At 40.0% G+C, this 27,459-nt stretch overlaps 2 protein-coding genes across 15 annotated transcripts in view; one reads left to right on the forward strand and one right to left on the reverse strand.

Moving 5' to 3' along the window:
- The window catches only part of dnah9 (dynein, axonemal, heavy chain 9), a 157,204-nt gene extending 139,861 nt beyond the window's left edge, over positions 1–17,343 (forward strand). Inside the window, exons 72-78 of the mRNA XM_067489060.1 lie at positions 476–667; positions 815–1,006; positions 5,642–5,812; positions 10,485–10,667; positions 13,943–14,196; positions 14,286–14,421; positions 15,992–17,343. Coding sequence (XP_067345161.1) covers positions 476–667; positions 815–1,006; positions 5,642–5,812; positions 10,485–10,667; positions 13,943–14,196; positions 14,286–14,421; positions 15,992–16,219 — 1,356 coding nt within the window. The 3' untranslated portion in view covers positions 16,220–17,343. The remainder of the gene's footprint in view (positions 1–475; positions 668–814; positions 1,007–5,641; positions 5,813–10,484; positions 10,668–13,942; positions 14,197–14,285; positions 14,422–15,991) is intronic.
- Positions 17,344–23,656: 6,313 nt separating this feature from the next.
- Positions 23,657–27,459, reverse strand: part of shisa6 (shisa family member 6) — a 76,497-nt gene continuing 72,694 nt past the window's right edge. For 6 of the 14 annotated variants that reach the window (XM_067488855.1, XM_067488854.1, XM_067488853.1 and 3 more), the window contains one exon: positions 23,658–27,276. In XM_067488855.1, the coding sequence (XP_067344956.1) occupies positions 26,446–27,276 (831 nt within the window). In that variant the 3' untranslated portion in view covers positions 23,658–26,445. Of the gene's footprint in view, positions 27,277–27,459 lie in introns of all 14 variants that reach the window. The other 8 variants (XM_067488857.1, XM_067488856.1, XM_067488845.1 and 5 more) reach the window with 4 other exon arrangements.

Below are 27,459 nucleotides of genomic sequence, written 5' to 3' on the forward strand. Positions count from 1 at the left end.
AGTTCCTCAGGGCCTGCAGGAGAAGTGAAAGGGGCTTCACCGCTGCACTCATCATTACACATGCTGGAATAAAGAGAATTTAGGCTCCCTATTTCCACAGGGGTTATTGGCATGCCTATTTAACTGTCTCTCCCCCGAGAGATTACAATGCCATTTACGTCCAGTTTTTTTATTTGCCTGTCTGGAGTTATGAGCCCCAGAGACAGTTGAAGGCTGAAAGCTCCTGACAAGTTGTGACAATTAAACGGGAATCTCATCGTTGGCTTTATTGCCATCTAGTCATCTCGTTATCTGTCTGTTAGTGTGCAGCACAGCTGGGGACTTTCCAAAAAAAAAGAAAGCAGCAGATCACAGGACTGTCTGCTTCAACTTTTTACCTGTAACATGCAAAAAAATCTTTCTGTTAATGCAAGTGTATAGTTCAGGATATGTTCTTTAAATATGTCACACTGTGTGTTGTTTTTTTTTTTTTCAGGACACCTTGGAAATGTGTGCACGGGAGAATGAATTTAAGAGTATTTTGTTTGCCTTGTGCTACTTCCACGCGGTTGTGGCAGAGAGAAGGAAGTTTGGTCCTCAAGGCTGGAACAGATCATACCCCTTTAACACTGGAGACCTCACCATTTCTATTAGCGTCCTCTATAACTACCTGGAGGCCAATCCGAAGGTAGAATTAGTTCTCTTTAATTGCTGCATAAAGGGGTACAAAGCCCTCTGTTTGTAATCTTAATAGGAAATCTGTAAACTTGTGGCCTCAGCTAAATACTACAGGTCACCATCTACAAAGGCAATATCCCCTGTCTCTAATTCCCAGGTGCCGTACGATGACCTGCGCTACCTCTTCGGGGAGATCATGTATGGTGGTCATATTACGGATGACTGGGACCGGCGCCTGTGTCTGGCCTACTTGGAGGAGTTTATAAAACCTGAGATGATGGAGGGGGAGCTGTACCTTGCGCCTGGCTTCCCCTTGCCTGGAAACATGGACTATAACAGTTACCACCAGGTAAGGCAGAGTAGGATGGGTTAGAATAAAAAAATAAAGTCAACACAGCAAAATGATTTTATTTATTTATTTATTTTAGGAGCCACAACATGTCAAAGTACAGTACATTAGCCACTGCATCATTCTGCCTCTGACACACCAAGCCACCAGTCGGCCGTCAGCCAACAGGCTGCCGATAATCGTCCATCAGGCTAGTTTTTGTGCTGTGTCCGCACTAGGGCTGTACCTAATGATTACTTTTTTGTAGATTATCGATTATTTTTTGATTCATCGATTCATTTCTAGATTATTTTCCCACCAGTTATTATTATCTGGGTCGCACACGGAATCACCTGAAGTATTTCACAATTGCACCAGTTTATCCCGAACAAAACTCGAAAGCAGAAAATTCTCACTATTCTAACGATGTAAACTAATTTAAGGACCACAGCAACAACAGTTTCTCAAAATGTAAGTTCATACTCAGCGAGACAGTAAATGTAGCATGTTATGATGTTTGCAGGGGCTCAGAGTAATTGAATTCATAAGTGCTTTCACCATTATCTCCGTACATATCCAAAGAATAAAATGATACCAATGATTTTAGTCTAAAATATATATTTAATATATTTATATATAATGTACTTAGTATACTTTCCAAGAGAGTAAGCCTTACTCTGTTCTGGGTGCAACAACCACCATTTTGAAACTGCCCAGCATTCTGGATCAAAACAAGCCCACATATAAGCATCTACGACAAGGATTTGGCCTCCAGTGAGGCTGTAAACCATTAAAGCCCCCAACAATAAAGCACAACTTCATTTTTGTTTTTTGGTTTTTCAACACTTCTCGGCTGTTACAGCCACCTAATGGTATGTGTTCCCTGTGATGATGCAATGACTTTGTTTAGATTTCAGGCACTATGTAAATGGGAGTTGTGCCTGTTTGACTGCATATATGGGGCAGCACACTCACCGGGAACATGGAGTACGCAAATCATTCCAGATACAGTTGTCTTACTTCCTATTTACGAGGCATCGACGCACATTACCTTAGTCCACATATTTATGTAATTGATTACATCGATGCGTCATCCCCCCTCCCTAGTCCACACTGTCTCAACCCACTCAACTTGTTAAATCTGAGTGAATCCTGTTCTTGAAAGAAACCACTCTCATAAAGCTGAGCCAATCATTGCATGAGAATAGATCATGAAATGCGAACCAGAGTACAATTTGTAGCTTTGTATTTCAAACATGCACGGGAATTCCGACATTCTCCTGACGTTGTCGGGGGGGATGTCTGTGTGAATGCAAATGTCCGAGTGAGTCGGACTTTATCCTTTGTGCCCCTTAGTACAAAGTCTGTATTATGTGCATGAACTCAGTGAGTGGGCATTTTGATGACGTTCTCACTGTCACACGACTTTGGTTGTAGTCGAGTGATAAAACCTTTTTTTTTTTTCAGATGGATAGCTCCTATGTGCTCCAACTGCTTAAGTTTTCTACCATGTTGGGTCACCTGTGTTACACGTGAGGACTGTTCTTACTCACTGTGTGTTAAATGTCTGAAACGCCACTTTGAACAGTGTCCAAGGTTGGATTCTCCTAACATTGTCCAGGGTTCATATTTGAAACAGTCTACAGTCAATTAGAAGTTCACATAAACCATCTGTAAGGATAAGGGGTGTGAAAATAGCAAGCTAACAACTTAGTTTGCAGTTTGTTATTTTCCACCCAAGGTTCTTCCTGTTTCTCTTCCTCTCTCGAAAGCACAGAAGCTTCATGCTTGTTTGCTGTTGTCTTTGAGGTGTGTTTGATGCCACTTGCCACTTCCTTGGGGTGGATAAACTTCCTACCTGTCTGTTGTGTTATTTATCAGAAATAATCTGCAAGTCAAGAAAGCAAATAAAAAATTGATTAAGACAAAGGGGACACACTTTCCATGGTGACTGATGAATTTGAAGTCGACGTATTTAAAACATTCCTTTTGCAAAATTCTGATATAATTCTAAATATCTTCTGACAATGTTTTTATATGCTTTCTTTTTTGGTTGTGTTTTTGCTAGTGGCAGTTGTTTCTAAATTTGTGTATTGTGTTATTGTAGTGTTTTTTTTTTTTTTTTTTTTTTATGTTGCACCTGTAATATGAAATAAGTTTCATGTTTTTGTAATTTCCTTGTTTGCTTATGTTGTAGTGCATTGAGCACTATAATTTAAAGGTTTTTTTCCCTTTCTGTATAATTGTTCCCTAAACACAGTAGACTTCTACAGTGCAAGGCTAAATCAAGAACAATATAATTAATAATAAAATTCTTCCCATATGGGTCTCTAGGATTATAACAGATTGTAGTTTGATTTGTAGAAATATTTCTCAGAGGTAGAGCTGCTCTGTGGGTGGAAAGAGTTTGCCAGTCTAACTGGCAAACTTGAATGTTAGCAAACTGAGATTATGAAGTCATCTAAGCTGAAAGACATAAAGTCAAACAAAGTGTAACTAGATGAGTCATGGAGTACACAGATTGTTTGTATAGATGCTGAACAAACTTTTGTGAGAGCAGCTTTGAACTACATCCATTAACTGAACCTATTTACAATAGTATAATTTAAGCAGAAAGAGCCAATCTCAGCATGATAAACAGCAAATACCCCCATTCCATTTACTGTATGTGGACACATACATGATTAAAACTTTATCATTAATATTTTTCAATTAGCAATAGATATAAAAAAAGATGTAATGTTCAAGGTGTTAGATATTGCGACAAATCCACCAGCATTTAACATCCAGCTGCCTCAGCTAACTCATTGGTTTAGTTTACCAGCTTACATCCTGATGTGTTAGTTGCTTGTCATTGATCATGTTAACCCCTGTTTAGAGCCAAACCCCTTTTTTTTTTTTTTTTTTTTTTTTTTAGTGTAGCACGCTGTCAAACGTCTAAAGGGAGACTGGTGTAGGTACAATAGCATAGTGGAGCATGAAGCGGCGAAAGAGTCCGGTATTTTTCTCTGTGGTTGGTAGAGTCCAAAACAAAGTTTAAAGAAACTAAAGTCGATAATATTATAATATTCTAAATAATTAATTTCTGTTAATCTGATTCCAAAACATTAACAGCTAAAAACAGATTTTGTTTCTATGCAGTAAGCCATCAGGTCTCTCACTAACAAAAAGCGCTTCTCAGCTCAACTCTCAACTCTCAACACACGTATCACAGTTCCCTGATAGAACAACTGGAACAGCTCTACTCAGATCCCTGGTTGGGCCTGGTTACTACAGAACATCATATCTGCAACATAAGCTACATCCCTCACGTGATCTTCATTAATATTGTTGACATGATTGAACTTGCTTTATGGCATCATCAGTTTACTGCTTTACCTCAGTCTCCCTCACCTTAGTTATTACTTAGTATTTAACACACACAATAATTGATAACTTGACACACTATAAAGCCTCAAATGTACTTTATATTTCTCAGGATTAAATACAACTCCATTCTATGACAGTAGAAACCAGCTTCACTAGTGTCCCTTAAGAGAAACTGAGAACTACCTTTTTTTTCTTCTTTTTTTTCATGTATAACATTGGTTCAGACCATATTTCCCCCATGAGGTCCCCGGGGGGGCAGAGGGAGTGGAGAGTATGACTTGTATTTAATTGTCTCACACACTCTGGGCTGCTCATCGGGCGAATCCTGGCTGTCCTTTGACAGTTGCACTGGGAAAGGGCCGAAGCATTTTATACGGTATTTGGCTGTCACCACACACCAGACTGAGGGCTAAGGGGTTTAGATTTGGCCAGAGACCAGTGACTGTAAAGTCCTATGGGTCCCCGGGGGTCTGTAAGGCCATTGCCTCCCTCACAGCCATCTGGAGCAAACTTGCACTATATTTAGGAGAGAAGAAAGGTGGGACAGACATCAAGAAGAACTCAGTGACTCAGCAGTTTTACTTCTCTCTCAACAATACACGGCTGTGTGCAATCAGCAAAAGTTATCCAGCAAGTACAGAGAAGATCAAACAAGCTGACTACAAAGTGCTTCTGTATTAAAGTCCAATATATTTTCCATCCAAACTTTCATCGGGACATTATGATTAGAAGAATTTTTTTTAATTTAATGTAAGTGCCCCACAAAAAGCATCCTTTCTCAATTGAGCTTCCACTTTCATCTGCACTAACTTAAAAGCATATTGACATTCATTATGGACCAGCAGATGGAAAACGCCACATTTCCTTCTCCTTGTTATAGTCATTAGCAGTATGTCAATTGATCCCCAGCGTTTGAATCTCACCTGGAAATAACTCAACGTTACCATGGTTGCATTCTTGTCCTTTGTCAGCGGTACTTCAGAAATACCTGATTGGAAAAAAAAAAAACTGAACTTCTTTTTAGTCAGAAAGTAAATTCTGTTGCCAATATCTATGCGGTTCTTTACAAATAATTTGGTTGAAAATTAGGGTGAGACTTGCGATATTGTGTTGTTCAGATAAGACAACTTTTCGGGACAAAAGGAATTGGACCTTTATTTCAGACCAGATCTTGTGAGAAACTATTCTAAAAATCTAAAGTTAAGAAGTTATTTGACTTACAAAAGTGTATAAATGTCTGGTTCATCATTGTGATAAAGAGTATAACTTGATTTATTTCTGCTTCAGTACATTGATGACAACCTACCTGGCGAATCTCCATATCTTTACGGCCTTCATCCCAATGCTGAGATCGGCTTCCTAACGCAAACCTCTGAGAAGCTTTTCCGCACTGTGTTAGAGATGCAGCCCAGGGACGGCGGAGTCGGTGAGGGTGGCGGGACGACACGAGAGGAGAAGGTAAAAAGGAATATTATAGTTAACCTGATGTGGCAGTTCATACTGTATAGAGAGAATCTGATTTCGAAATAAGATGATTCTTTTCATTTTCTATTCCAATCGTGTCCAGGAGATGTGGATACTTGCAAATTACACCAAAATTTCAAAATCTGTTGTTACAACAGTTTCAAATCTTTTGGGAAGTTCTTACACCAAACCTGGGTGCAGGGTTTTGGTCATTATTCTAGCGTTCCTCTTTATCTCAAAGCTGTTGTTTGGAATTGTGATGGCTCTATGAAGGCCATTCCAGTTCTTCAACACCAAAATGGTGAACAGTTTTAAATAATTCTCACTGGACCTAGTTTGGCTATTTATACCGTGTCATGTTTAAACAGGAAAGATAAAATGTTTTGTCATTGAAAAAGATTGCTGGGTTTTCAGGTCAGGTGCCTGTATGAACACAGACTCTTCTTCCTGTAATTATTTATTTTGTTAATACAGGGCTTCACACACATTTCCTGTCTCAAGTGATGGACACAAAAATCCACAGATCTCCTTCTGTCTAAAAATATATTGAAAGTTTATCTGGTAACAATATACTACTCAAAAGAAGATCTCCACTTCTTTTAATGAACTCATAGTGATAAAGCATTGTGTTAACTCTAGATAAACAGAACATGAACAGTGGAAGTTGGCCCTTAAGGGTTTTTAGGGTGAAATCTTTGCATGGCCACTAACAACAGGATCAAATCAATCAAATCAGTATTGCTTTTATTATGATTTTCAAAAGGGTTATTTTGGTAAATGCTTATCCTGTATGGGGTCGCAGGGACTAGAGCCTATCCAATTGGGCAAGAGGCAGGGATACACCCTGGATAGGTGCCAGTCTATCTCAAAACCAAAACAGAGAGACAGACCGACAGATACACAGACAGACCAACATTTACACTAACTTTCACATTTTTGGGTAATTTAACTACACAGAAATGCTGCAGATGCCTTGTGCATAATTGTAGTGAAATTTGCATAATAGATTTAAGTTAAGTAGTAATCTACTGTACCATTGAGAGGTACTTATACTACGTATACTACTTGACCATGTCACATTTATTTTGCAACGAAAGCTACAACTAGTAAATTTTTTTGATTAAGGAGCTCTTTGTTCAGTTTAGATTGGAAATATATTTTGTAATTATGTAGCTTCCCTTAAGTTATATGCAGGACATTTGCTTAAGATGGAGTATTGTTTAATTGTTGTATTGCTACTTTTCAGCAAGTAAATAGCAAATACTACTTGCACCACTTCATTTTGTACACATTTTCCCAAAAGTCAGTCTGACACTTGATGCATCCTTTGAAACTCTGTAACTCCACTAGCATATAATATCAGGTTGTACGGGTTTAAACAGTGTTTGCCTCACTGCATGAATTTGGTATAACAAACCCATCTTATGGTCACTGAGGATGAAAGGGTTAGAATAGTAATATTTGTACTCATCTTATAATTCTAATAAGATATTCTGCTTTTCCTGAGCAGATATGTAAAGGGCTTTCATGAAGACCACCATCACACTCAAGTGTAGTACAGAGCGCTAAACCTTAAATGTGTAATGACAACAGGTGACATTTTGTGGTGCTGCTGCACACTGAATTGGAAATAAATTCCAGACCAACTGTTTGGGGCCTCTTGACAGCAGCCAGGGTGATTTTTACAGCGATGGCATTTTCTTGTGCATTTTCTGGTTCAAGTACCAAACCGAAATAAAGCGTATTTGAGTGTAAAAGTTCAAACAAATATTATGTTAGAGCAAGTGTCACTATTTTACCATCATAAACAAGAGTCTTGGTTGTCTGAGTTTTATTGTGATTATAAAGTAATTTATGCCCACTGGTGCTTGAAACAAGCACCAAGATGTGAGTTATGTCACAGACTACTTTTAAGTTTCTTATTTTCTGATTTCTTATTCCTTTTTGTATGAGAGCAGAGCGGTTCCAGGTGTAGTTGACTAAATCAGGCATAATTTGAGGAAAGTGTGTTTGGATAGTCTAAATCACACTATGTTACAATGGGTGTGTCCATTATTTATAAATTACACATTATTATATATCAATGTGTACTTCCAGACGAGTTCAGGTTTTAGCCTTCACCCCAGAAAAATCCAGTCTTGTTGCCAGTGGTTGCTCCATCGTGCTGCTTGCTAACATTAAGTGCAACATCTGCTGCAGTTATTTTGTAGTAAAAATCTGACCTAATAACATTTTTAAGTCTAAAGTATTTACAGTTCTACTGTTAATATGTGATTTTAAATTCAGTGTAGCATTTTAAAAAAAGCTGTTAAAATTATGCAAATCTATAGAAACAGTAGCTTTACCAGAGCATATTAAAAATAGTATATCCAATATATGGAGGCCGCTGTAGTCCATAATACGTCCATAATTTTTGTGAAAGTTATCTTTTAATTAGTACCTTTTTTTCATTTTAAATTAATTTTCAGCCCCAGTAAGAAAAAAATCATTTTCGATTATTCGTTCAGGAAAATCTTGTGGTGTTGGGGTTAGAAACTGAATGCTAGAAAAATGGAAAATCTGCACAATGCAATTCAGTCTTCCAGTAAGTTTAGTAATCATGCAATCTTTCAATGATTGATCTTGATTAATATTTCTATACAAACATTTATCTTTTTTTTTTTGTTTGTTTTTCTTTTTGAAACCTACACATAGTCTACAGACTCGCACTCTATTTATTTACTCTATTTACGGGAGTATAAGATGTTGCTCAGCTCTGATCTGATTGGTCCTCCTTCGATTGATTCACTCCCAATCATCCAGACTAGAATCACCTTAGTGATGCAACTGTTTGTACCTGTATATGCCTGATCTTTGCTGTGATGTTTGTTTCATGTACTTGGAACTGCTGGAAATTTAAAGTTTAGTCTACAATTCAGGCTCCCTACAAGTCTGGAAAGTCAGTTTTTGGGGGGGGGTTCTAGTTGTTTTGTCTGTTTGCTTGGCTTGGTCTGTTTTTCAGTTTAGCACCTCTAGTAGTTTGTTTTGATGTACAGGCTTCAACTTCAACTTCATTGTTTTGTCTTTACAAGTTCAATTCGTCTGTGTCAGTGATGAACTCTTACTTATACCAGACTTGACTGGGATAATTAGGCTTATTTTAAACAGTTAGTCTTGTTGGTAACTCAGCTCAGAATAATTACTGTAAATATCTTTTTATTTCTTGAGAATAGACAAAGTACAGTCCCCTCTACAAGTATTTGAATAACACCTTTTTTCATTTTTTTTATGTACACTGAGGACATTTTGTTTTAAGATCAAAAGATGGACATGAGAAAAAGGTTTTGGATTTCAGCTTTTATTTGATGGTATAGTGGTGTATATGGTCGCAGATCCTTTGTTCTAAAACTTTGAATTTCCTTCCTCTGATGTTCTGTTCTGTGTTGTGGATCATTGTCTTGCTGCATGATAAAGCTCTTTCCAATCTGCTTTGAAGCCCTTCTGTGTGCATTTGCTGACAAAACGTGACTGTTCACCTTTATAATCATTCTGCTGCAACCATTATGAGTTAAGAGAGATGACATGGTGTAGAGCATTAAGCTGGGATACAGACGTCTCTAGGATCAAAACTGATCCCATGCACCAGGTGTGTCCAGAGCAGTAGCTCCCTAAGTGCTGCCTGTGGCTTCCCACTGCTCCACACCATGGTTAAATGCAGAGTATGAATTCCATTGTAACATGTATATTAAAATGCATATTTACTTAATGACAACCAATACAGTGTCCTGAAGAAAGACGTGTGAGCCCGTCCCAGAAGCAGCCATACAAGATCAGCCATAACACTACTTTCCCCCTGCTTCACAAATGAGTTAATATGAATTGGATCAATTCTGTTAGAAGCTCTCACAATGCTTCTGTCATCAGCTGTTGTTGTTTTCCGTGCTCGGCACATTTTATGCATGTTGCTTAGGACACCCGTAGTTTCTTTTTCAGGACATTTGTCTCAAAAGACACAGCTGGTCAACTTTTTTAGTCAAAATATTTGCTCATCTAAAATTTGGATGATCCACAGAAGGTGCTATCTTGTACGTTGATCTTAAACCTAAATGTGTAGAACAAAAATTGCCATTCTAATAAATTCAGATGGAACTGTAAGCCTGCTAATGTGTAACATTTTGGGCTTACAAGCCTGGATCCTGCTGTCTTAACAGATGACAGTCCCGCTTTTTATGCAACATACTCAGTGTTTGCCAAAAATCTGATATGTAAAATCCCTAGATATAATGACCTTGCATCCTATGTTCATCACCTAATCCGTTGATTGATAGTTAATGCTGGTTGCTTTGGGAAAATGTTGACACAGACATTAGCTTTCATCACTTACCCACAAAAATATGATGTGAGCATTGATTTTCTGGAGGGATTAGACTGTTATTGAAAACAAAGAGCTGCCGTAGCAAAATATATCTTCATGAATATTTATGAAACTGTTTATTTCAATCTGTAACGGTTTCTCAGGCTTTCAGCTTTGGCAGCACTAAGATTATCTTACACAGATAAAACAAATCTTTGATTTCAAGATGTATTTTTTAATTATAACAATAAGATGTATAATACATCTTATTGTTAAAGTCGGTTTATTGTTCACTCTCTCACAGCGTCACTCAGTGTCTTCCTATATTATCAGGTGCGTGCAGTATTGGAAGAGATCATGGAGAGACTCCCAGAGGATTTCAACATGCCCGAGCTGCTGGGGAAAGCAGAAGAAAGGACTCCTTACCAAGTGGTGGCGTTGCAGGAGTGTGAGCGCATGAACCTCCTAACACAGGAGATCAGACGCTCTCTCCGTGAGCTCAGCTTGGGACTGAAGGTGAGGAGATTGTGACACTCGTGGTGGTGATCAGGGTGGAAAAACAGCCCTCAGGCATCAACGGCCTCCCACTCCAAGCCTGTTAGAACTGATTAAGCTATTCACATAAGAGGTGAAATAACTAGAACTTGGCAGCACCAAAATCAAATAGGTGGTTCCTTAAGATTGTTGTAAAAAGGTTTGAGATGTATACTATAATTCATGGACTGCCTACTTTTTTATAAATTTAAAATAAGCAGCGTTTGTAGTTTAGCTGGAAATGCCTTAATATAACCTTAAAACAGAGTTGTTTGGTTGAGAAATCCCTGGACCCACCAAAAAAAGGCATCATACTCAGAGCTAAATTAAGCGATTTGTCTATTGAAACACACTACAAAACCTCTACAATTCGTGCCACATTGGCTCAGCTGCTGTTGAGACTGAGGGGCAGCGACGTTAGGATTCCTGCATACAGTAACAACATCTTTTTTTCTGCTATTTGTCAGAAGCTCAATCTTAAAAGTCACTCAGAGGTCTGGCTTATAGAGCAGCAAAAAGGAGGAAGACATCTAAGCTTTGTGTTTAAAACCTGACTTAGTTGTGTGTTAACAACAATCAAGAAGAGAAAGAGGTGGACAAATGTGTAAAAGTGTTCATCTGGAGTTTTAAGTCTTCAGTCTCCCAACACTACAAGCTTCAATAAATAGGCTCAGTTGTCTAAAAAGACGGGTGTACCAGCAAATGAAATCATATATTGTCTTTATAGTGAAATGAATAGGAATGATCAGAAAGTTTGCCTTGGTGAGATTGTGCTACATGGTGCCATGAAGTGTTGAATTAGCTGTGGTTGAACTGACGCATCTGGATTATTTTGAGGAGTGTTGCAAAGGTGAGGGGTTCATGGTAAATGCATTGATGTAGATAAAGCAGCAGACCCATATCCCCCTCATAAAGAATTGTTATTGCTATCACATATTGGTATCTATACATCAGCAATTCATCAGCTCCTGTATCAGTAGCTGAAGGACACTGTTTTCACTCCCTGCTCCCTCATTACTCTTCAATGCAATCTTCTTTTGGCTATCTTACAGCATGTCTTCTTATCTAGCACAGCATACCTGTCTTCAACTTTATGTTTGCCTCAGTAGGTTCTGAGTATTTGGTACCGTTCAACACATTATGCAGCTGGAAGGTTGTTCAATGTTTAGCTGTTTAGACAAACAGGAAGTGACACAATCGACTCCCTGTTACTTCCTGTAATGACAATTCACAAACCAACAGAGAACTTAAACGTACAAAAAAGGCATCATTTGTCAGCTCTAGGAACAGTCATCCTAATTAAAGTAGATATTATCTCCTTCCATCTTCCCATCACACTCCTGGCACCTGTCAATACATTTCCATTCTTATCTTTAATCAAACTAACCGGCTGCACATCCTTCACATCTCTATCTCTCTGCCTCGCCAGCCTTCTTCTTAGCTAACCTCTTTCTCTGGATACACTCCTAAACTTCCTCGTTCCACCACCAAGTCTACTCGTCCTCTTTCCCGATGACACACCGAGTACCCTCCTACCTGTCTCCCTGATCACATTAGCTGTAGTGGTCCAGTCATCTGGAAGCACTTCCTGACCAGCCAGAGTCTGTCTTAGCTCCCCCCTGAAAACTACACAACATTCTTCCTTTTTCAACTTCCACCACTTCGTCCTCTGCTCTGCCTTTATCCTCTTCATCTTCCTCACCACCAGAGTCATTTTACACATCACCATCCTGTGTTGTCTGGCTACATTCTCCCCTACCAACACTTTACAGTCACTGATCTGTTTCAGATTACAGCGTCTACACAAGATGTCGTCCACCTGAGTGTTTCTACGTCCTCTCTTGTATGTCACCCTATGTTCCTGCCTCTTCTGGAAGAAAGTGTTCACTACAGCCATTTCCATCCTCTTTGCAAAGTCAACCACCATCTGACCTTCTGTGTTCCTGTCCTGAAGACCAAACCTGCCATCACATTCTCATTACCTCTGTTCCCTTCACCTACATGTCCATTGAAATCTGCACCAATGACCAGTCTCTCACCTGTGTCGATGCTCTGCATCACTTCATCTAACTCACTCCAGAATTTCTCCTTCTCTTCTAACTCACATCCTACCTGTGGAGCATAACCACTAACAACATTAAACATCACGCCTTCAAGTTCCAGCTTCATACTCTGATACTCTTTTCACCTCTAGAACGTTCCTCACAAACTCCTCTTTCAGGATAACTCCTACTCCATTTTTCTTCCATTCCAACCCATGGTAAAACACCTTGAACCCTGTTTCTAAGCTTATATCCCCCTTCGTACTATGCATCATGTCAACCAATTCTCTAGCCTTCCCTGTCATAGTCTCAACATTCAAAGTCTCTAGTGTCAGTCTTAAACTCTTGGCTTTCCTCTTTCCCTGCCTACGAACAGATTTAAAATATGTTTGTGAGCAAGTCAGTATTGTGTGCAGTGTTGGATGGTTAGTGTGAAAAGAGTCTAGATGTAGACAAGACAAAGAGGATTCAGCAGGGAGGCCCAGGGGAGGAGTGTGAGCAGATCTTTGAGGGCTCCTTTATAGGAATCTCAACCCAGTTGACACAGGTGCGTTGCATGTCAGACAAGGACAGACAAGTAAAACACAGAATCAAAACTAAACCCAGAACTGACTGAGGCCATCACAAATGGAAGCCAACTGTTGAAGTGAGTCTAAAATAAATAGGAATTCTATCAAAAGTTATCTCAAAAGCTTGCTTGCTTAACCTGCTTGTAAAGTGAAAATTGAGTCAACACATATAACTAAGCTTTTCTTCTTAAAAGTTTATTCAACAAATTGTCTCCTGATCGACTGAATTTTTTCATTACACAAGGCAGACAATGTGGTAGACTGTAAACAGAGTCACCTGTATCACAGTTTTATTTCAAAGTTGCGTGGCAGGCCAGCAGGTAAACCCTGCTATCACTGTGTCCATAGGCCAGTGTCCATAACAAAAAATGATATTGTAGCTATTTACCTCCTCACAAAGTTTGTGTAAACCATTGATGACCTATGTACTCGCAGATTAGCTTGGTCAGAGAGCTAATTTTACTGACGTGCAGTTAAAATGTTAACTGCAAATGACTTACGTTTTACCACTTAGCTTTCTTGCTATAGCAGGTTAACAATATCATTAGTAAAGTCTTTTTCCTTTCAACAGCAAAGTTACATTTGACTTAAAAATGAATGACTTTAGCTGACATAAGTTCTTCATGCTGTGACCCCTACCTTTCAGGGAGAGTTAACCATGACCAGTGACATGGAGAACCTGCAGAATGCCATCTACTTGGACGTAGTGCCAGACAGTTGGACTAAGCGGGCCTACCCCTCCATGTCTGGTCTGGCTCTGTGGTTCACTGATCTGTTGTCCAGGATTAAGGAGCTGGAAGCCTGGTCGACAGACTTTGTCTTACCCTCTGCAGTATGGCTAGCTGGCTTTTTCAACCCCCAGTCCTTCCTCACAGCCATCATGCAGGCTATGGCTCGAAGGTAGAGCTTTTTTCTTTCACTAGCATCGTACATCAATCTGATGAAAACCATTTAGTGTGACAGTAAATCCCACTGTTTGTTCATGGCAGAAATGAGTGGCCTCTGGACAGCATGGGTTTACAGTGTGATGTGACCAAGAAGAATCGAGAAGACTTCAGCTCTCCGCCTCGTGAAGGGGCCTATGTACATGGGCTTTACATGGAGGGTGCACGGTGGGACACACAGGTAAAAGAGTTGTCATTGATTTCTTTGCTCCACTGACTGTCACCAAGTTAGGAAATGGCTCATTTTTGACATCTAGTATCCGTGGATGACATGGATACAATATCAAAAACAGCACATGTCGATTTACGAGCACCTTATTCGGAAGTCTTTCCACTACACACTACTTCTGCTGATGGATTATTATAATGCCTGAACATAAGGTGAGCTAGCCTCAAAATGCACCTTTAAACTGAGTCAAGTAAAGTTACTTCAATATTTTTTTCCCTTAAGGGCTTCCACATTCCCTTTGTGGTTTAATTTTCTGCTTTGCATCTTGCTTGCGTTTAGCTCTCAAAGCACAGTGCATTAGTCAGCTTCCCTGGGCTCTATCTCCATACATACAGCTCCTCTATATGCACCCAACTTTCAAGGAGCATCCCTGTAGACTTCTTAATTAAGGAATGTGCAGTGTGTGCACTTGAACACTTAGATCGCCCTGTAGAGGAGTGGTTCCTTTTTTCTTCATTAAAGCTGGAGACGCAGGCAAATAGACAGGCGTACCGACAGGTCGAGCGGCTTTTCCTTCCAGCCCCCGACTCCCAACTCCTCCTCCTTCTCTCTTCACAGCCTCCTCTCAGCCCCAAGGCTTGTTCTGTGCCGCTGGCGAGGAGTAGCAGAGTGTTAATAGAGGAGTTAGCAGCACTCCATCTGAACACAGCTCTGTGCGGCAATAAAAGTCAAAGATTCATAATAAAACTACTCATCTATATTAATGAACCCTTCCTTTTATTCAGGGGTAGGGGGACAGCTAGATATTGTATATGATAAACACTTTCTGTGCTGAGGTGATGTGCTAGAAATGCTCAGAAGGGTGTGTGTGTTTGTGGGTTGTGACACCACTTAATGATGATGAATATTTTATTATTTCAGTAGACAATACAAATAAAAACTGTTACCACAGTAAAAGCATATGTACAATGTCAATAAACTAAATTGTAATGATCCCACAGGGCCCACTATAAGATTCCAATTACATGTATTTACGCCAGCGACATAAACTTATTGGTATTAAACACCTCTTTAAAGTTTTCAAGCTACTGCAGTTGCAATTAGGGCTCTGTCCTCTGAGCTTTCCAAAGTCATCAGGATTAACATTCATTCCTGAAAGTCACTGTGCATGCATGAAGAAACTTCTGTTTGTCAGGCACTAAGTGTAGGAGGATTAATTAATGAGACAGACCACTCAGTTTCAGTGTGTTTAGAGAGTGTGTATTCTAAGGCAGGGCAGCTTGACTTTGACTCAGACTCTGCTGACTTTCACCACTGTTCAAGGGTACAACCGTATTGTATTCTGCAGGCTGAAAGTAAAACCGAGTGAGATTAGTCAAATGTGTAGCCGTTTTCTTCTACAAAAGAATAGTATTTAATGCAGCCTTAATGATAACTACAGCCTCTAGACAAAGTTTCCACTGTACATAGTTATCATTTAGAACGACCCTCAGCTTTGTGAAATATTTCTGTCCGAGGTTGACTCGCTTGTCATTTCTTGTGTCTCTCTCATTTCGCCTCCCGTGCTGTCGTTCTCTTTCAGACTGGCATGATTGTAGACGCCCGCCTCAAAGAGCTCACCCCAACCATGCCGGTCATTTTCATCAGGGCCATCCCAGTGGACAAACAGGAGAACAGAAACGTCTACCAGTGTCCTGTGTACAAGACCCGTCAGAGGGGCCCTACATACGTGTGGACATTCAACCTGAAGACCAAAGAAAATGCCTCAAAGTGGACTCTAGCGGGTGTGGCCTTGCTTCTGCAGATTTAGCAGTTCAGATGGAACTGCAATAAATACAGTGATGGTGGCGACAAGGTTAAGAGTCACACCTGGGCCGTATATTTTCAAGGTTTTGAAAGAAGAATCAATACCAGTGGAAACTTGCATTCATTAGGTTTTACTCTACTGATTCCAATCCTTTGGGAATCCATTTTAGAACTGTCTCAGTTGTTGAAGATTCACTAGGAACAATCTTTTTTAAAAACATTCCCGCTTGATGTCCCATTTCAACTTGCATACTTTTGAAGGATGGAAGGTTTTGTTTTCTCAAACTGTTGAAAGTGTTTGATTGTCGTAAACGTGTTCAGGTTGTCCGCACGTACACAGATACGTTTTAAAACTGGGGTTTTTCCTTCTTTGTTTTTATCCACCCAAGCCAAATAAAAATGAAACATTCTATCAAGAGCGTCCCAGACCGACAGGGAGCAATACACCCCGTATTCCATTACTAACATGCATCTGATCTGCACAAGTTACATTCTGTGAATTTGGTCTGTTCACCCAAATAAACTTCTGGTGTTGTGTCCAGAGCCAGGCAATCTCTCCTCACCCACTGACAGGAAGTGATACGTCACATCTGTCAAGAATAAAATTCCCAGAAAAAAAGTGCCTCAGAAACAGCAGCGAGTGAGCCTCACTCACTATCCTCAGGAAGCAGCAGTATATGCTGTACATTTTGCCTCTCTTATTATATATTTCTTGGTCTTACAGTTCATGCTGAGCCTTTCGTTAGTTGTAGCTTGTTAAAATAATCCATGACTAGTATTTAGACTGCAAACTGCTGTTTCTAAGTCATAAAATGATAATTATCTTGTGTGTGTTTGTGGACAAATTCTTAGTAATATCATGTATCTGTGATTCACTTCATGAGGAGGTGTTGTGTAAAGATGTTGTTGGTTGGGGAATATCACAGAATAAATTTAACTATTAGATGATTTTCACACATTTTATCCGAATCCAAATCTTTAAAACTACCTACACTACTTACCCATTTTCTAATGATCGTGTCTGACATGACCACATATAGTACATGTTTTTATGTGGCCAAATCATTTGACAAACATTTTTATTTTCTCAGAAAAGAATTTCTAGAATAAAGACACTTTATCTTGTCATTGCAGATTGTGCATTTGGTTTTATTTTCACACACTCTACAATAATTCCTCTGTTAGTGCCAATATGCAGTCATTCCCCTATCTCCACTTTCCAGTCTCCTAGTCCTGCCTCTTCTCTTCCAAGGCTTTTTAGACTTTCTCCCTCTCTCTTCTCCTCCTCCTCCTCCTTCCTCCTGCTACTTCACTTTCTTCTGCCCTCCACACCATATGAGATTTAAAAAAAAAAATAAACACTTTCCAAAGCAGAAAGTGTGGAGTCCCTCAACAACATGCACAGTCATCATGCATGCACACACTCAAACCCAGCTCAAAAATCTATCCCTTCCTCTTCCACCTTCACCTTTTTCTTGTTCTTGTTCTCTTGCTTTCTCAGTCCATGTTCCCTGGTGTCTCCTTTATCTGGTTATTGGCCAGCCTTAACAATGCACTCGGAGACAAGAGGAGTAAGGGGGAGGAGCAGATGGGAGGAAGTAAGATGAGGAAAGCAATGATGCAGGGTGAGGCAATTTTTGTTGAATTTCCAAATTACACCTTCAGGTGGCATTATGAAAAAAAAGATCCAGTCTGTGTACACATGTACACTGTCCATGCAACTGTAGTGTTTCTTTGCACAGGGGAAATTATGTTGGTCTGTAGTGCAGCAGTGGTGACAGAAATGCCAAGATGAAGTATTACAAACTTGCTTAATTGACTCTTCGCAAATCCCTGTCACACTACTTCTTGCCTGTCAGGTTTTCCATTTAAGCATAGCACATGCTGCATACTGTATTTACTCACTTTTTCAATATTTTTAATAGATCTAATTTTATATATATAAAAGTCCAGTCACTTTTGCAATAACAATCCTTTCTGCAGACATTTTAATGTCTCCAGATGATGTTTAAAACTTGTAAAATGCTCTTGTATATGCACCCAACAGCAAGGGATCAGGCAGATAGAAATCTCAGCTGTATAGTAGCAGTGGCAGTAAATTTCCGACACTAACTAATCATCCTCATTTTGTGTCCTCACTAACAGCTATAGAGCTGTGCATCAGTCATTTTCTCATCTGTAAAATGGACAGTGTTGCATTCTGGGATTGTTGGTGGGGAACATGCTGTGGACATTTGTTCAATTGTGGAGTGTGTTGTGGATGTTAGATAACAGGGAAAAAGAGCGAGAAAGATTTAGCACAGGTGCTCAGCTGCACTTGAGATGGGGATGTTGCATTGTGCTCACTGTCTTAACTTCTAAGCATTGAAGGCACCAGTCTTGCTGAACTTTTGACCTGATGGTGGCACCAGATGTAACATGAGGGGACAGTTGTTTTAACAGACTGGGCCAAAGAGACTCAAAAAGCCATATTATTAGCATCGCTGAAATACATCATAGACAAGCAACAGCTAACCTAGTAAAGATGGATGTTTTAGTGTTTTTATAAGTACAGTATGTTTTATTGTTACACGAGAAAGGGATCTGAGTATGAGGAGTAACTGATCTCTTTAAGGTAATGTTGGCTTCCCAACAAACAGTAAAGCACAGGACAGAGCCACTAATATTAGCCTAAACACACACAGCAGCATTAAATGCAGTGTTTTATCCATTTCGTTCAATTGTTCTCATATGTGATGGGGGCTCACAAAGGCTAAAAAATGACCTACCTTACTTTTCAGCTGGTTTAATTTTTCTTGTTCCTACAGTGCGGCAGACCCAGAATCTGGGCTTCACTTTGGACCAAAGTGTCCTCCAGCCACCTCTGCAGATCAACCGCTGTCCTGGTTTGATATGAAAAGCCAGATGCTTAACAGCTCTCCAGACGGTTAACGATTGCACTTTGCAGACTATGGCAGCTACAGGCTCCTGGTCTCAAAAGGCTAAAAACAGCCTGGCAATTCATATTTTATTTAATTTTTTACATTTTGATTTATTTATTTATTTATTTGTCCTTTGGCCTTATCCCATGAGTTCAGGGTCGCCACAGCGTATTATTGTCCGCATATTGATTTGGCTCAGTTTGTACACTGGATGCCCTTCCTGACACAACCCTCCCTAATTTCTACCGGGCTTGGACTGGCACTGCACAGCTGGGGAGGGGAATGGGCAATTCATATTTTATATTTGTAGGTAATGTGAGTGGCATGCTAGTGAGGAAAGAATGCTGGAGTCAAAGGTGGGGGTGGGGATATCTCACAGCGCTCATGCTCGGAGTGCAAATCATCTGCTTGTGTGAGACGTCAAGCAGTTGCTAGGTGACAGGTCAGTCAAAGAAGCTACTAAGTGTGAATGCTATAGAAATCCCTATATGTACACATGCTGAGTTCTACTTTCAGTGGAAAGTGATGATGCCATTGCAGGGCTTAACTATAGCTAATAACCATGGAGATGATGCCTTGAATTCCCACCTTTGCTCTGCAGCTGTATTTGCAGTCCGTCATTGTTCACAAGTTGGACATAAACCAGAACAGTGACCATCTGATAGGAGGGCAGCCTAATTATCCTGTGGCAATTTGGTTGAAGACAGACTACTAATCTTTTCTTCTTTTCAGTTGGCATCTTTGGTGGTAAGTCCCTTCTGCACTACACTTCCCAGAAGCCACCTGTCAGCTCCACCCATCCTAACATTCACGGTACTGAGAAATGAGCTGTCCTGACAGCCAAAGCTGCAGAGACACCTCGCTGGCAGTGTTGAGAAAATGCACACTGTTATCTCAGGCTGTTATTTTATCATTCTACTGACTGCTCTGACCCCAAGAGTCAGCTGGGGCAGAATGGCCGGATTAGCTACTTGCAATCCTCGTGGAATATGATGGGCCTCTGGCTCCTCTGGCTCCTCACCTCCCACTGCAGCCAACACACTCAGCTGCTGTTCAGGCCAACTGCGAGAAGAGCAGTTTATTGGAGACTGGGGTAATTAGCTTTGACAGAGCTGATGAGTTGCTAATTAAATGTTTATCTGAATCTGGCATCTGTCGTAAAACAAATGTCTGTTAGCTGCCCACAATCTGTGGATTATCACAAATAACTTGGGTTGGGTCCTGCATGCGGGGAGATAAGCCGGGAGAGGACAGCAATTCGGGTCACGTTTTGAGCGTTCAGGCAGAAACTAGTCACAGCCGCGGCACCTACTGTGTGCATGTAAGGAGCTTTCTATGAGTCATAATGGCAATTATTATTATCTTCATCCACATTCAAGCTGGCACTTGGGTCTCCACACAATTCTGAAGACAAATATGGTAGAAATTATTATCTGATATTTTAATCTATTGGAAATCTGTATTCACAAACAGTCTTTAATTAGATAATAATAACATGAAACAACAGCTCAGGGTAAGTAACTTTAATTTTAATATCTGATGCTTACACCTTTAAACCCTTTTTCATTCCAGAACCAGTGTTCAATGTATTCTAGAAAATCTAGAGAACAGTTGAACATTTTCTATGGAAATGTTTTTTGAAAAAGTATTATTATTCATTTTTTTTTTGGAGTTGTGACAGCGTGTAAATATTTCTCCATCTTCCTTGGCACTCAAATACCATACAGGAACAAATTGACACACCTGAACAGAATGTGGGAGTCTGCTCACTTGACCACTCGAGGTTTGTGGTTTTTACTGTATAAACTGTTTTTAATAAGACAATTTTACTGAGATTAACATTAATAAGATCTTGAACACTGCACATAAAAGCATACGGGACGACTGTTTCACAGGAAGGTAGAGCGTTTGTCCACCAATCTCACAGTTGTTGGTTCGATCCCCAGCTTCTCATGTCAAAGTGTCCTTGAGCAAGACACTGAACCCCAACTTAGTTGCTCCTGTTGAGTGTTGGCCAGCTGCATAGCACTGGTGTGTGAGTGTGAGTGTGAATGGGTGAATAAGAAGCAGTGTAAAGCGCTTTGACTGCCAATAGCTAGAAAAGCACTATATAAGTGCAGAACATTTACCATTTCATTCAAAACAAGTAAAGTATTTACCTGTGGCAGCCCAGAGTTTAGCCCACAGAGTGTGTAGATGTTGTAAAGGTGGAATGAACACCATTAGAGTACAGTATGTCTTCATTGTCGCGACATGCTGGTTGAATGCATTACTAGCTAAACTATGGTTACATTGCCCAATTCATCTCAGTGCAGTGGTGCAATGATGGAATATATTGTGTATATGGTTATAAATCATCTTGCTTTTTCTTACATCACGCTGGTGGAGTGGTTAGTGCACACACACACTAGGAATCCAGTTTAAATGCAGCCTTTCTGTGTAGAGTTTGCATGTTCTCCCAAGACTTGTGTGGGATTTCTCTCACAGTCCAAAGCATGTTAGGTTAATTAATGACTCGAAATGTGTGTGAATGTGAGTGTGAATGGTTGTCTGCCTCTATGTACGGCCAAAGGGTAGACAGGTTAACTAACTAGGGTGCACCCTGCCTCTTGCCCGATGCCAGCTGGGAGTGGCTCCACTGTCCCCCTTGCCCCCTGTTAGCTGTGTGCCTTATCTTTCTGAACATTAAATATCAACGATTTCATTTCTCTCTAAGTGCAGACCTGTCAGTCTCTTACTGACAGCAACAAAGAGCAAGGAACAAATGGAGAAGTACAGCGAGTGCACTAAATTTTTAACCACCAAAATAAACGCTCTCCCCCTGGATCATGTTTGCATTAAAAGTGAAAGAGAGGAGTAATGAAATACATTGTTTAAGAAATGTGTGCCATATGAGATGTGGAAACACAGTTTGAAAGCTGCTGATTATTTTATAGAAAACCTTGTTCTTGGCCAGTTTCCTCCTCCTCACTTCACTTATCGTAGCCATCTTACCTCTCACGCTTCAGCTGCTCTCTCATCCATAGATTCTTTGTGATTGCAGACTCATATTTTCATTTAAATGCTGATAGGCTGAAGGATCAGTGTAAATTGGAAAACTCATTCTGCTTTTTTCTTCCCTTTTGTGTGTGTGTGTGCGTGCATGCATTCGTGTGTGTGGAGGAGTGCGATTGCAGGCACTGTTGTTTGGTGTGAGAATTGTCATTCGCACCCATAGATTTCCATGAATTTAAAGAAGGTCTGAAATTGCACTGACCAGCATTAAAACAGGCCATATTAATTCAGTTGTCAACTTGAAACACTGCCCAGGCTAATGCTGGAGCCTTACATCACAGTGAAAACGATCAGTTTAAAACATGTGGGTCTGGTTGTGACATACTGTCAGATAAGGTGTGTGCCCTCTACTTCTTTGAAATCAAACCTTTACAGTTGGCACATTGGAGTTGTAATTACATAAACATTTTAATTTTTGTATTTGATTTTTTTTTTTCCGGCAAAGCTGCTCCGGAGGCAGAAATAACCTGATTAGTTGTGTTACACCTCAGTGGGCAGGAAAAAGAGGAGTGTTTACAAAGTAATAAGCTCATTAGCTGGAAGTAAGGAAGAAGAAAGTGAATTTAAGATATAGCATATTTTTTTCTGTTTATTGATTATTTCTGATTTTAAAAATGATTTATTTATTTGTTTTTACCTTCTGTGTTTCTCCGATTAGCGAGTAGGGAGATTCAATAGCTCTAGTGCTGATTTTGAACTTGCATTAAATGGCTGTGATCGGAACAATCAGCCTTAGGGTTAAGGGATTTCTATCAAAGGCAAATGTCTCTCTATCCTCCTCGTAATCCACAGGATAATAAGACAGTCCAAGTCTCAGGCAGCTTCATCTTCTGTTTGCCTTCTACCTGACACAGAGATAAGCATGAATACGTATTACGCTGAAATCATGAAATCATCACTCAGAGCAGTGTCAGGGACTAATATGGACTGTCCCTGAACCCCTACCATGTAGGCATTTTTAGCTAAATTGTCCCTGTCCTTAAAAGCACATCCAGACATACAGATGTAAATTTGTCTGCTGAGTAGTTGTGGGGCTGCTGAACACACAATAAACATATTCTGCTCTGACAGGACAGTTGTTTTCTGGCTTATGTGTCTCTACAATTTAGACCTTTGCCAGACTAAAACTGTGTTCTTCCCCCATATAAAACAAAGGTTTTCTAAATGGTTTGTGTCAGTTTGATACTGTCTGCTCAGAGGTGTAGTGCTGTACAGGAAAAAGGGGCTTAGTAAATGAGCAGTTATATCAGTGACCAAACAGACAACAGTTTAATTCCTTGTTTGTTCAGACAAAGAAGTCAGGGGTGATTTTTCCTGATACTGTTCTCTGTTTTATGACAAACTCAAAACCGAAATCCTTTAAAAAGAGTGGGAATGGAAAAGGTACAATTTCTTCTTCTGTTGTTTGCTGTAGCTGTCTTGGTCACCTGTCTTCTGCAGGACACATCATCAGCAGAAGGGAAAACACACATTTTGCTCTTTTAATTTGGGCAGAGGTAATTGCAGAAAGAAGTTAAAATGCCTACACATTGGATACATGTTTTTACAAAAAACTGTACTTTTCGATTTTTGCTGTTTTAATTTAGACAAAGTTACAACTTGTCCCATACAGTGCTGTAGCTGGGAGACTTTTGAATCCGTTATGTTCAGCACAAGAAGTATTTCAGAACAACACACATGTAGACGATCAATTGTAAAAGTAAGCTACATTTGACCAAAAAGTGAAAATTTCAATATTGAGGGTAAATGCAGAGGTCGCAGGGCTCAGCTTTGTATAGACTTTTGACGCCTGTCAGTCATGACCAGCATTACATTTCTCCATGATGAAACCCTGTCCACAAAAGCCGTATAAGGATTTTTATTATCATAAAAAACAGGGGCATTGTTCCCATTGCTGTGCACTACATTTTCTTTTATTAGCTGTTTTAGCCTGGAGGACTAAAATCCATGGAATCCAAAAATAATTTATAATTTTCAGACTGCCAGACAGTTCTCTACTTCATCTCAGTACATTTTAAATGAGTTCAAATTCAGAGCAGATGGCAGAGTTTCTGGATATTGTTTATATATTTGTGGATGCAGTTTTAGTTTTTTAGTTTTAGATTTCCCATTTTTCTAAATGATAAATGTTTTAACACTAGATGTTGAAATCCTAACGTGATCTTTTCAAACGCATCGTCAACCAAAGGGGGCAACGTTAGGCTGGTTAGGCTTCACGAAGTCTCGATGTCTATAATCCAGGTGAATTGGTGGTCAATGGAAAGTGTATTACAATTAACAGCATCCTGTCTCTTTTCAGCCATAAATACTGGTTTAATCTAACTTCAATTCAATTCAATTCAACTTTATTTATATAGCGCCAATTCACAACAAAGTCATCTCAGGGCACTTTACAGAATAACGTCAAGATTATTATTATTATTATTATTATTAACTGTGATTCACATTCTTCCCCTTCCCCTATTTTTCAAGCTGGTGTATCAAAATGTCTCTGTGTATACGTGAAAAACACATGGAGAAATGTGGAATGTTGTACATAGACTGAGTTAATATGACTAAGTGTTAGCTACAAGCACACTAGGTTACATTATATAAGCTCATTCTTTCATTGCATCAAGCCCTATTCACTATGACTCAACCCAAATTAATATATTCAGGAAATACTTTGACTCTTGCCTCCATTTCAAAAGATCTCACTTTATAAACACTTTGCTTGAGGAAACATGTCAGTATAGCTAAACTTCAGATTATTTGCAAAATGTAAACTATAACACTGCAACGCAGTGGTAATGTATACAGATAGGTAGATAGATATAGATATAGATATAGATAAGTTATTAGGAACACCTGTACATAATGCAATTCATTATTCATTTATTATTGATGTCATAGTGGGGAGTTAAGTTGTATTGGAGTGCATTATATTAAGACGTGGATCTGATGTTTATATTATTAATCTGGAGGCCAAAACACATAGTATAATTATCACCTTTTTGAGAGCAAACTCTTAAACGGAAACAAAAAACACAGACGTCCTTAAATGAACATGCTTCAATTGAATGCTTAGAAAAATATGGATGGTTTATTTGACCCTACTTTGACAAGCAATATAATCCATTGCCATGATGTTCAACACCTCTGAAGTCAATGGAACACAGTCTACATCCAAATATGAACAGTGGTATATCTGTTATCAACAACACATTCATTCACTTCTCTTCCTACATACAATTTTAAAGACACGCAGAATATAGTAGTAATTTATCCTGTCAAATACTCGGTTAAGTGGGTTTCTATTCTGAACTCACGAAACAGTGATGATTTATAGTTGTTTTTTTTAATAATCTATTGAAAACAGACAGTCTAATACAAAGTCCATCCAGTACAGACTTGTCCATAAAACTGCTCCTAGAATAGCTTATTTACAATCATCTACTGGAAGCAAAAAATAAACCTGCCATTGCTTTAGGAACAAAACAAGCTAGCCATTACTATTCAAACTCAAAAACAAAACGGAAAAACAGAAAGAGATTATTTTTTTTATTGATTGTGCTTTATAACCCACAAAACCACTTCAGATTTAGAAATGGAACATCTGTCAGAGGCACCAAATTGAAGTGCTAATAACATCCATTTCAGTTCTCTAGAGCTAGAGTAGGACAGGGCGTACAAATGGTTGTTTTTAATTCATTTATTTATATATTTATAAAGTTACTGGAGGCTCGTCCTGGTTCATCACCTGTGGTGGCGTTAGTCGTGGAGGAATCGGTAATTGTGTTGAACCATGCAAAGCCCTTTAAGAGTTGCCAGAAAAGGTCACAGAGTAGATTTGTTGGACAAAGGGGGCTAATAAAGACTGAAACAGACATGATTTGTGTTTTCTCACTAAAACATTTACTGAATGAAGCTGTGGCCTGTGGCTGAATGGGGTAGTCAGGACATTGGAAATAATAGTTGGCAAGTTAATGGATTATACCACACATCCCCCAACCACAAACTAACCTGGCTTCAGATCTACCTGGCCCTGTGTATGTAGTGTACAGTGTAGCTCTTTTTTCCGGTCTCTCGCAGTAAGCTTTTAGGTCTTCTTGGTCTTGGTATGTCTGACTTTGCAGGAATCTCAGTCGAACATAATAAAATTCACCACCATCCTACTCTATCAGAAGGCCAGTGTGCCCGCGTACCTCAGTCACCCCTACCCCCTGGCGCACAGCAGTGCATCTTCCTGTACAGTTTTGGTAGTCCCTGGTTCCGGTTACACAGTCACCTCAGTCTTGCTGCCTGTACGGTAATGCTGTGGCTGTTGTTGCTGCTGGTGGTGTTGTGGAATGTAGTGGAGCTGCTCCACAGTGTGAGTCCGTCTGGAGGCAAAGGCCTGCCTCTTAGTTGCTGTCTGATTCATGGCTAAAGTGTTGGAGTGCCCAGTGCTCCCTGCTCCCTGCTGCCCACTGCCACCACCACCATTGTTAGAGGCACTGGGATGGGAATGCATTTTGGTCATCTTGTAGCGATCCATTAGAGGTGTGGTTGGTATGAACACATCAGTGTGCGAGATGGCACGTGACATTGACTTGTCACTGCCACGAAACCCACCAGAGATGCTGTTGACCATGCCACGGTTCAAAGACATCATCAGCTTGTCCGGCGAGATAAGAGGATCCTGTGATAGGAGGCGATCTTGTGAATAGAGGCGGTCTTGAGAGTAGTGGCGGTCCTTTGAGTAGAGGTATTCCTGTGATAGGAGTCGTTCCTTAGAGTACATGCGGTCCTTGGAGTACAAGCGATCTTGGGAGGTGTGGCGGTCATGTGGGAGAAGGCGTTCTTGGGATCGAAGACGTTCAGCAGACAGAAGCTGTTCATCGGAGAGGATCCTGCCTCCATATGGAGACATACCATTAGATGACACGCTGTAATCCTGTTGTGGGGTCCTCTGTGGGGACAGCACACGATCCTGAGACATGGCCCTTTGGACGCGACGGGGCCTCTGCCTTTGTTGGGACTGCTGCTGTGAAGACTGCGACTGCGGAGGGCCCTGGGAAATTGAGGATTGCGGGGGCTGACTCTGGAGCTGCTGCTGTTCCCGGTGCTGTTGAACAAAAGATGAATGAGGTGAGTTTATTTTCTAGCTGAGGGGTAAAAGGCTCCACCGCCCACTACTGCAGAATGAAGTGAAAGACTACAGCTTCAGCAACAAATTCTAACCTGAAGACTCAGAGATAGCTCTCATGCTCTGCCTTATATAAAGCAAAGAACACAACCTTGTTTAGAT

Source organism: Channa argus, chromosome 20 (genome assembly GCF_033026475.1).
Source record: "Channa argus isolate prfri chromosome 20, Channa argus male v1.0, whole genome shotgun sequence".
Taxonomy (NCBI): domain Eukaryota; kingdom Metazoa; phylum Chordata; class Actinopteri; order Anabantiformes; family Channidae; genus Channa; species Channa argus.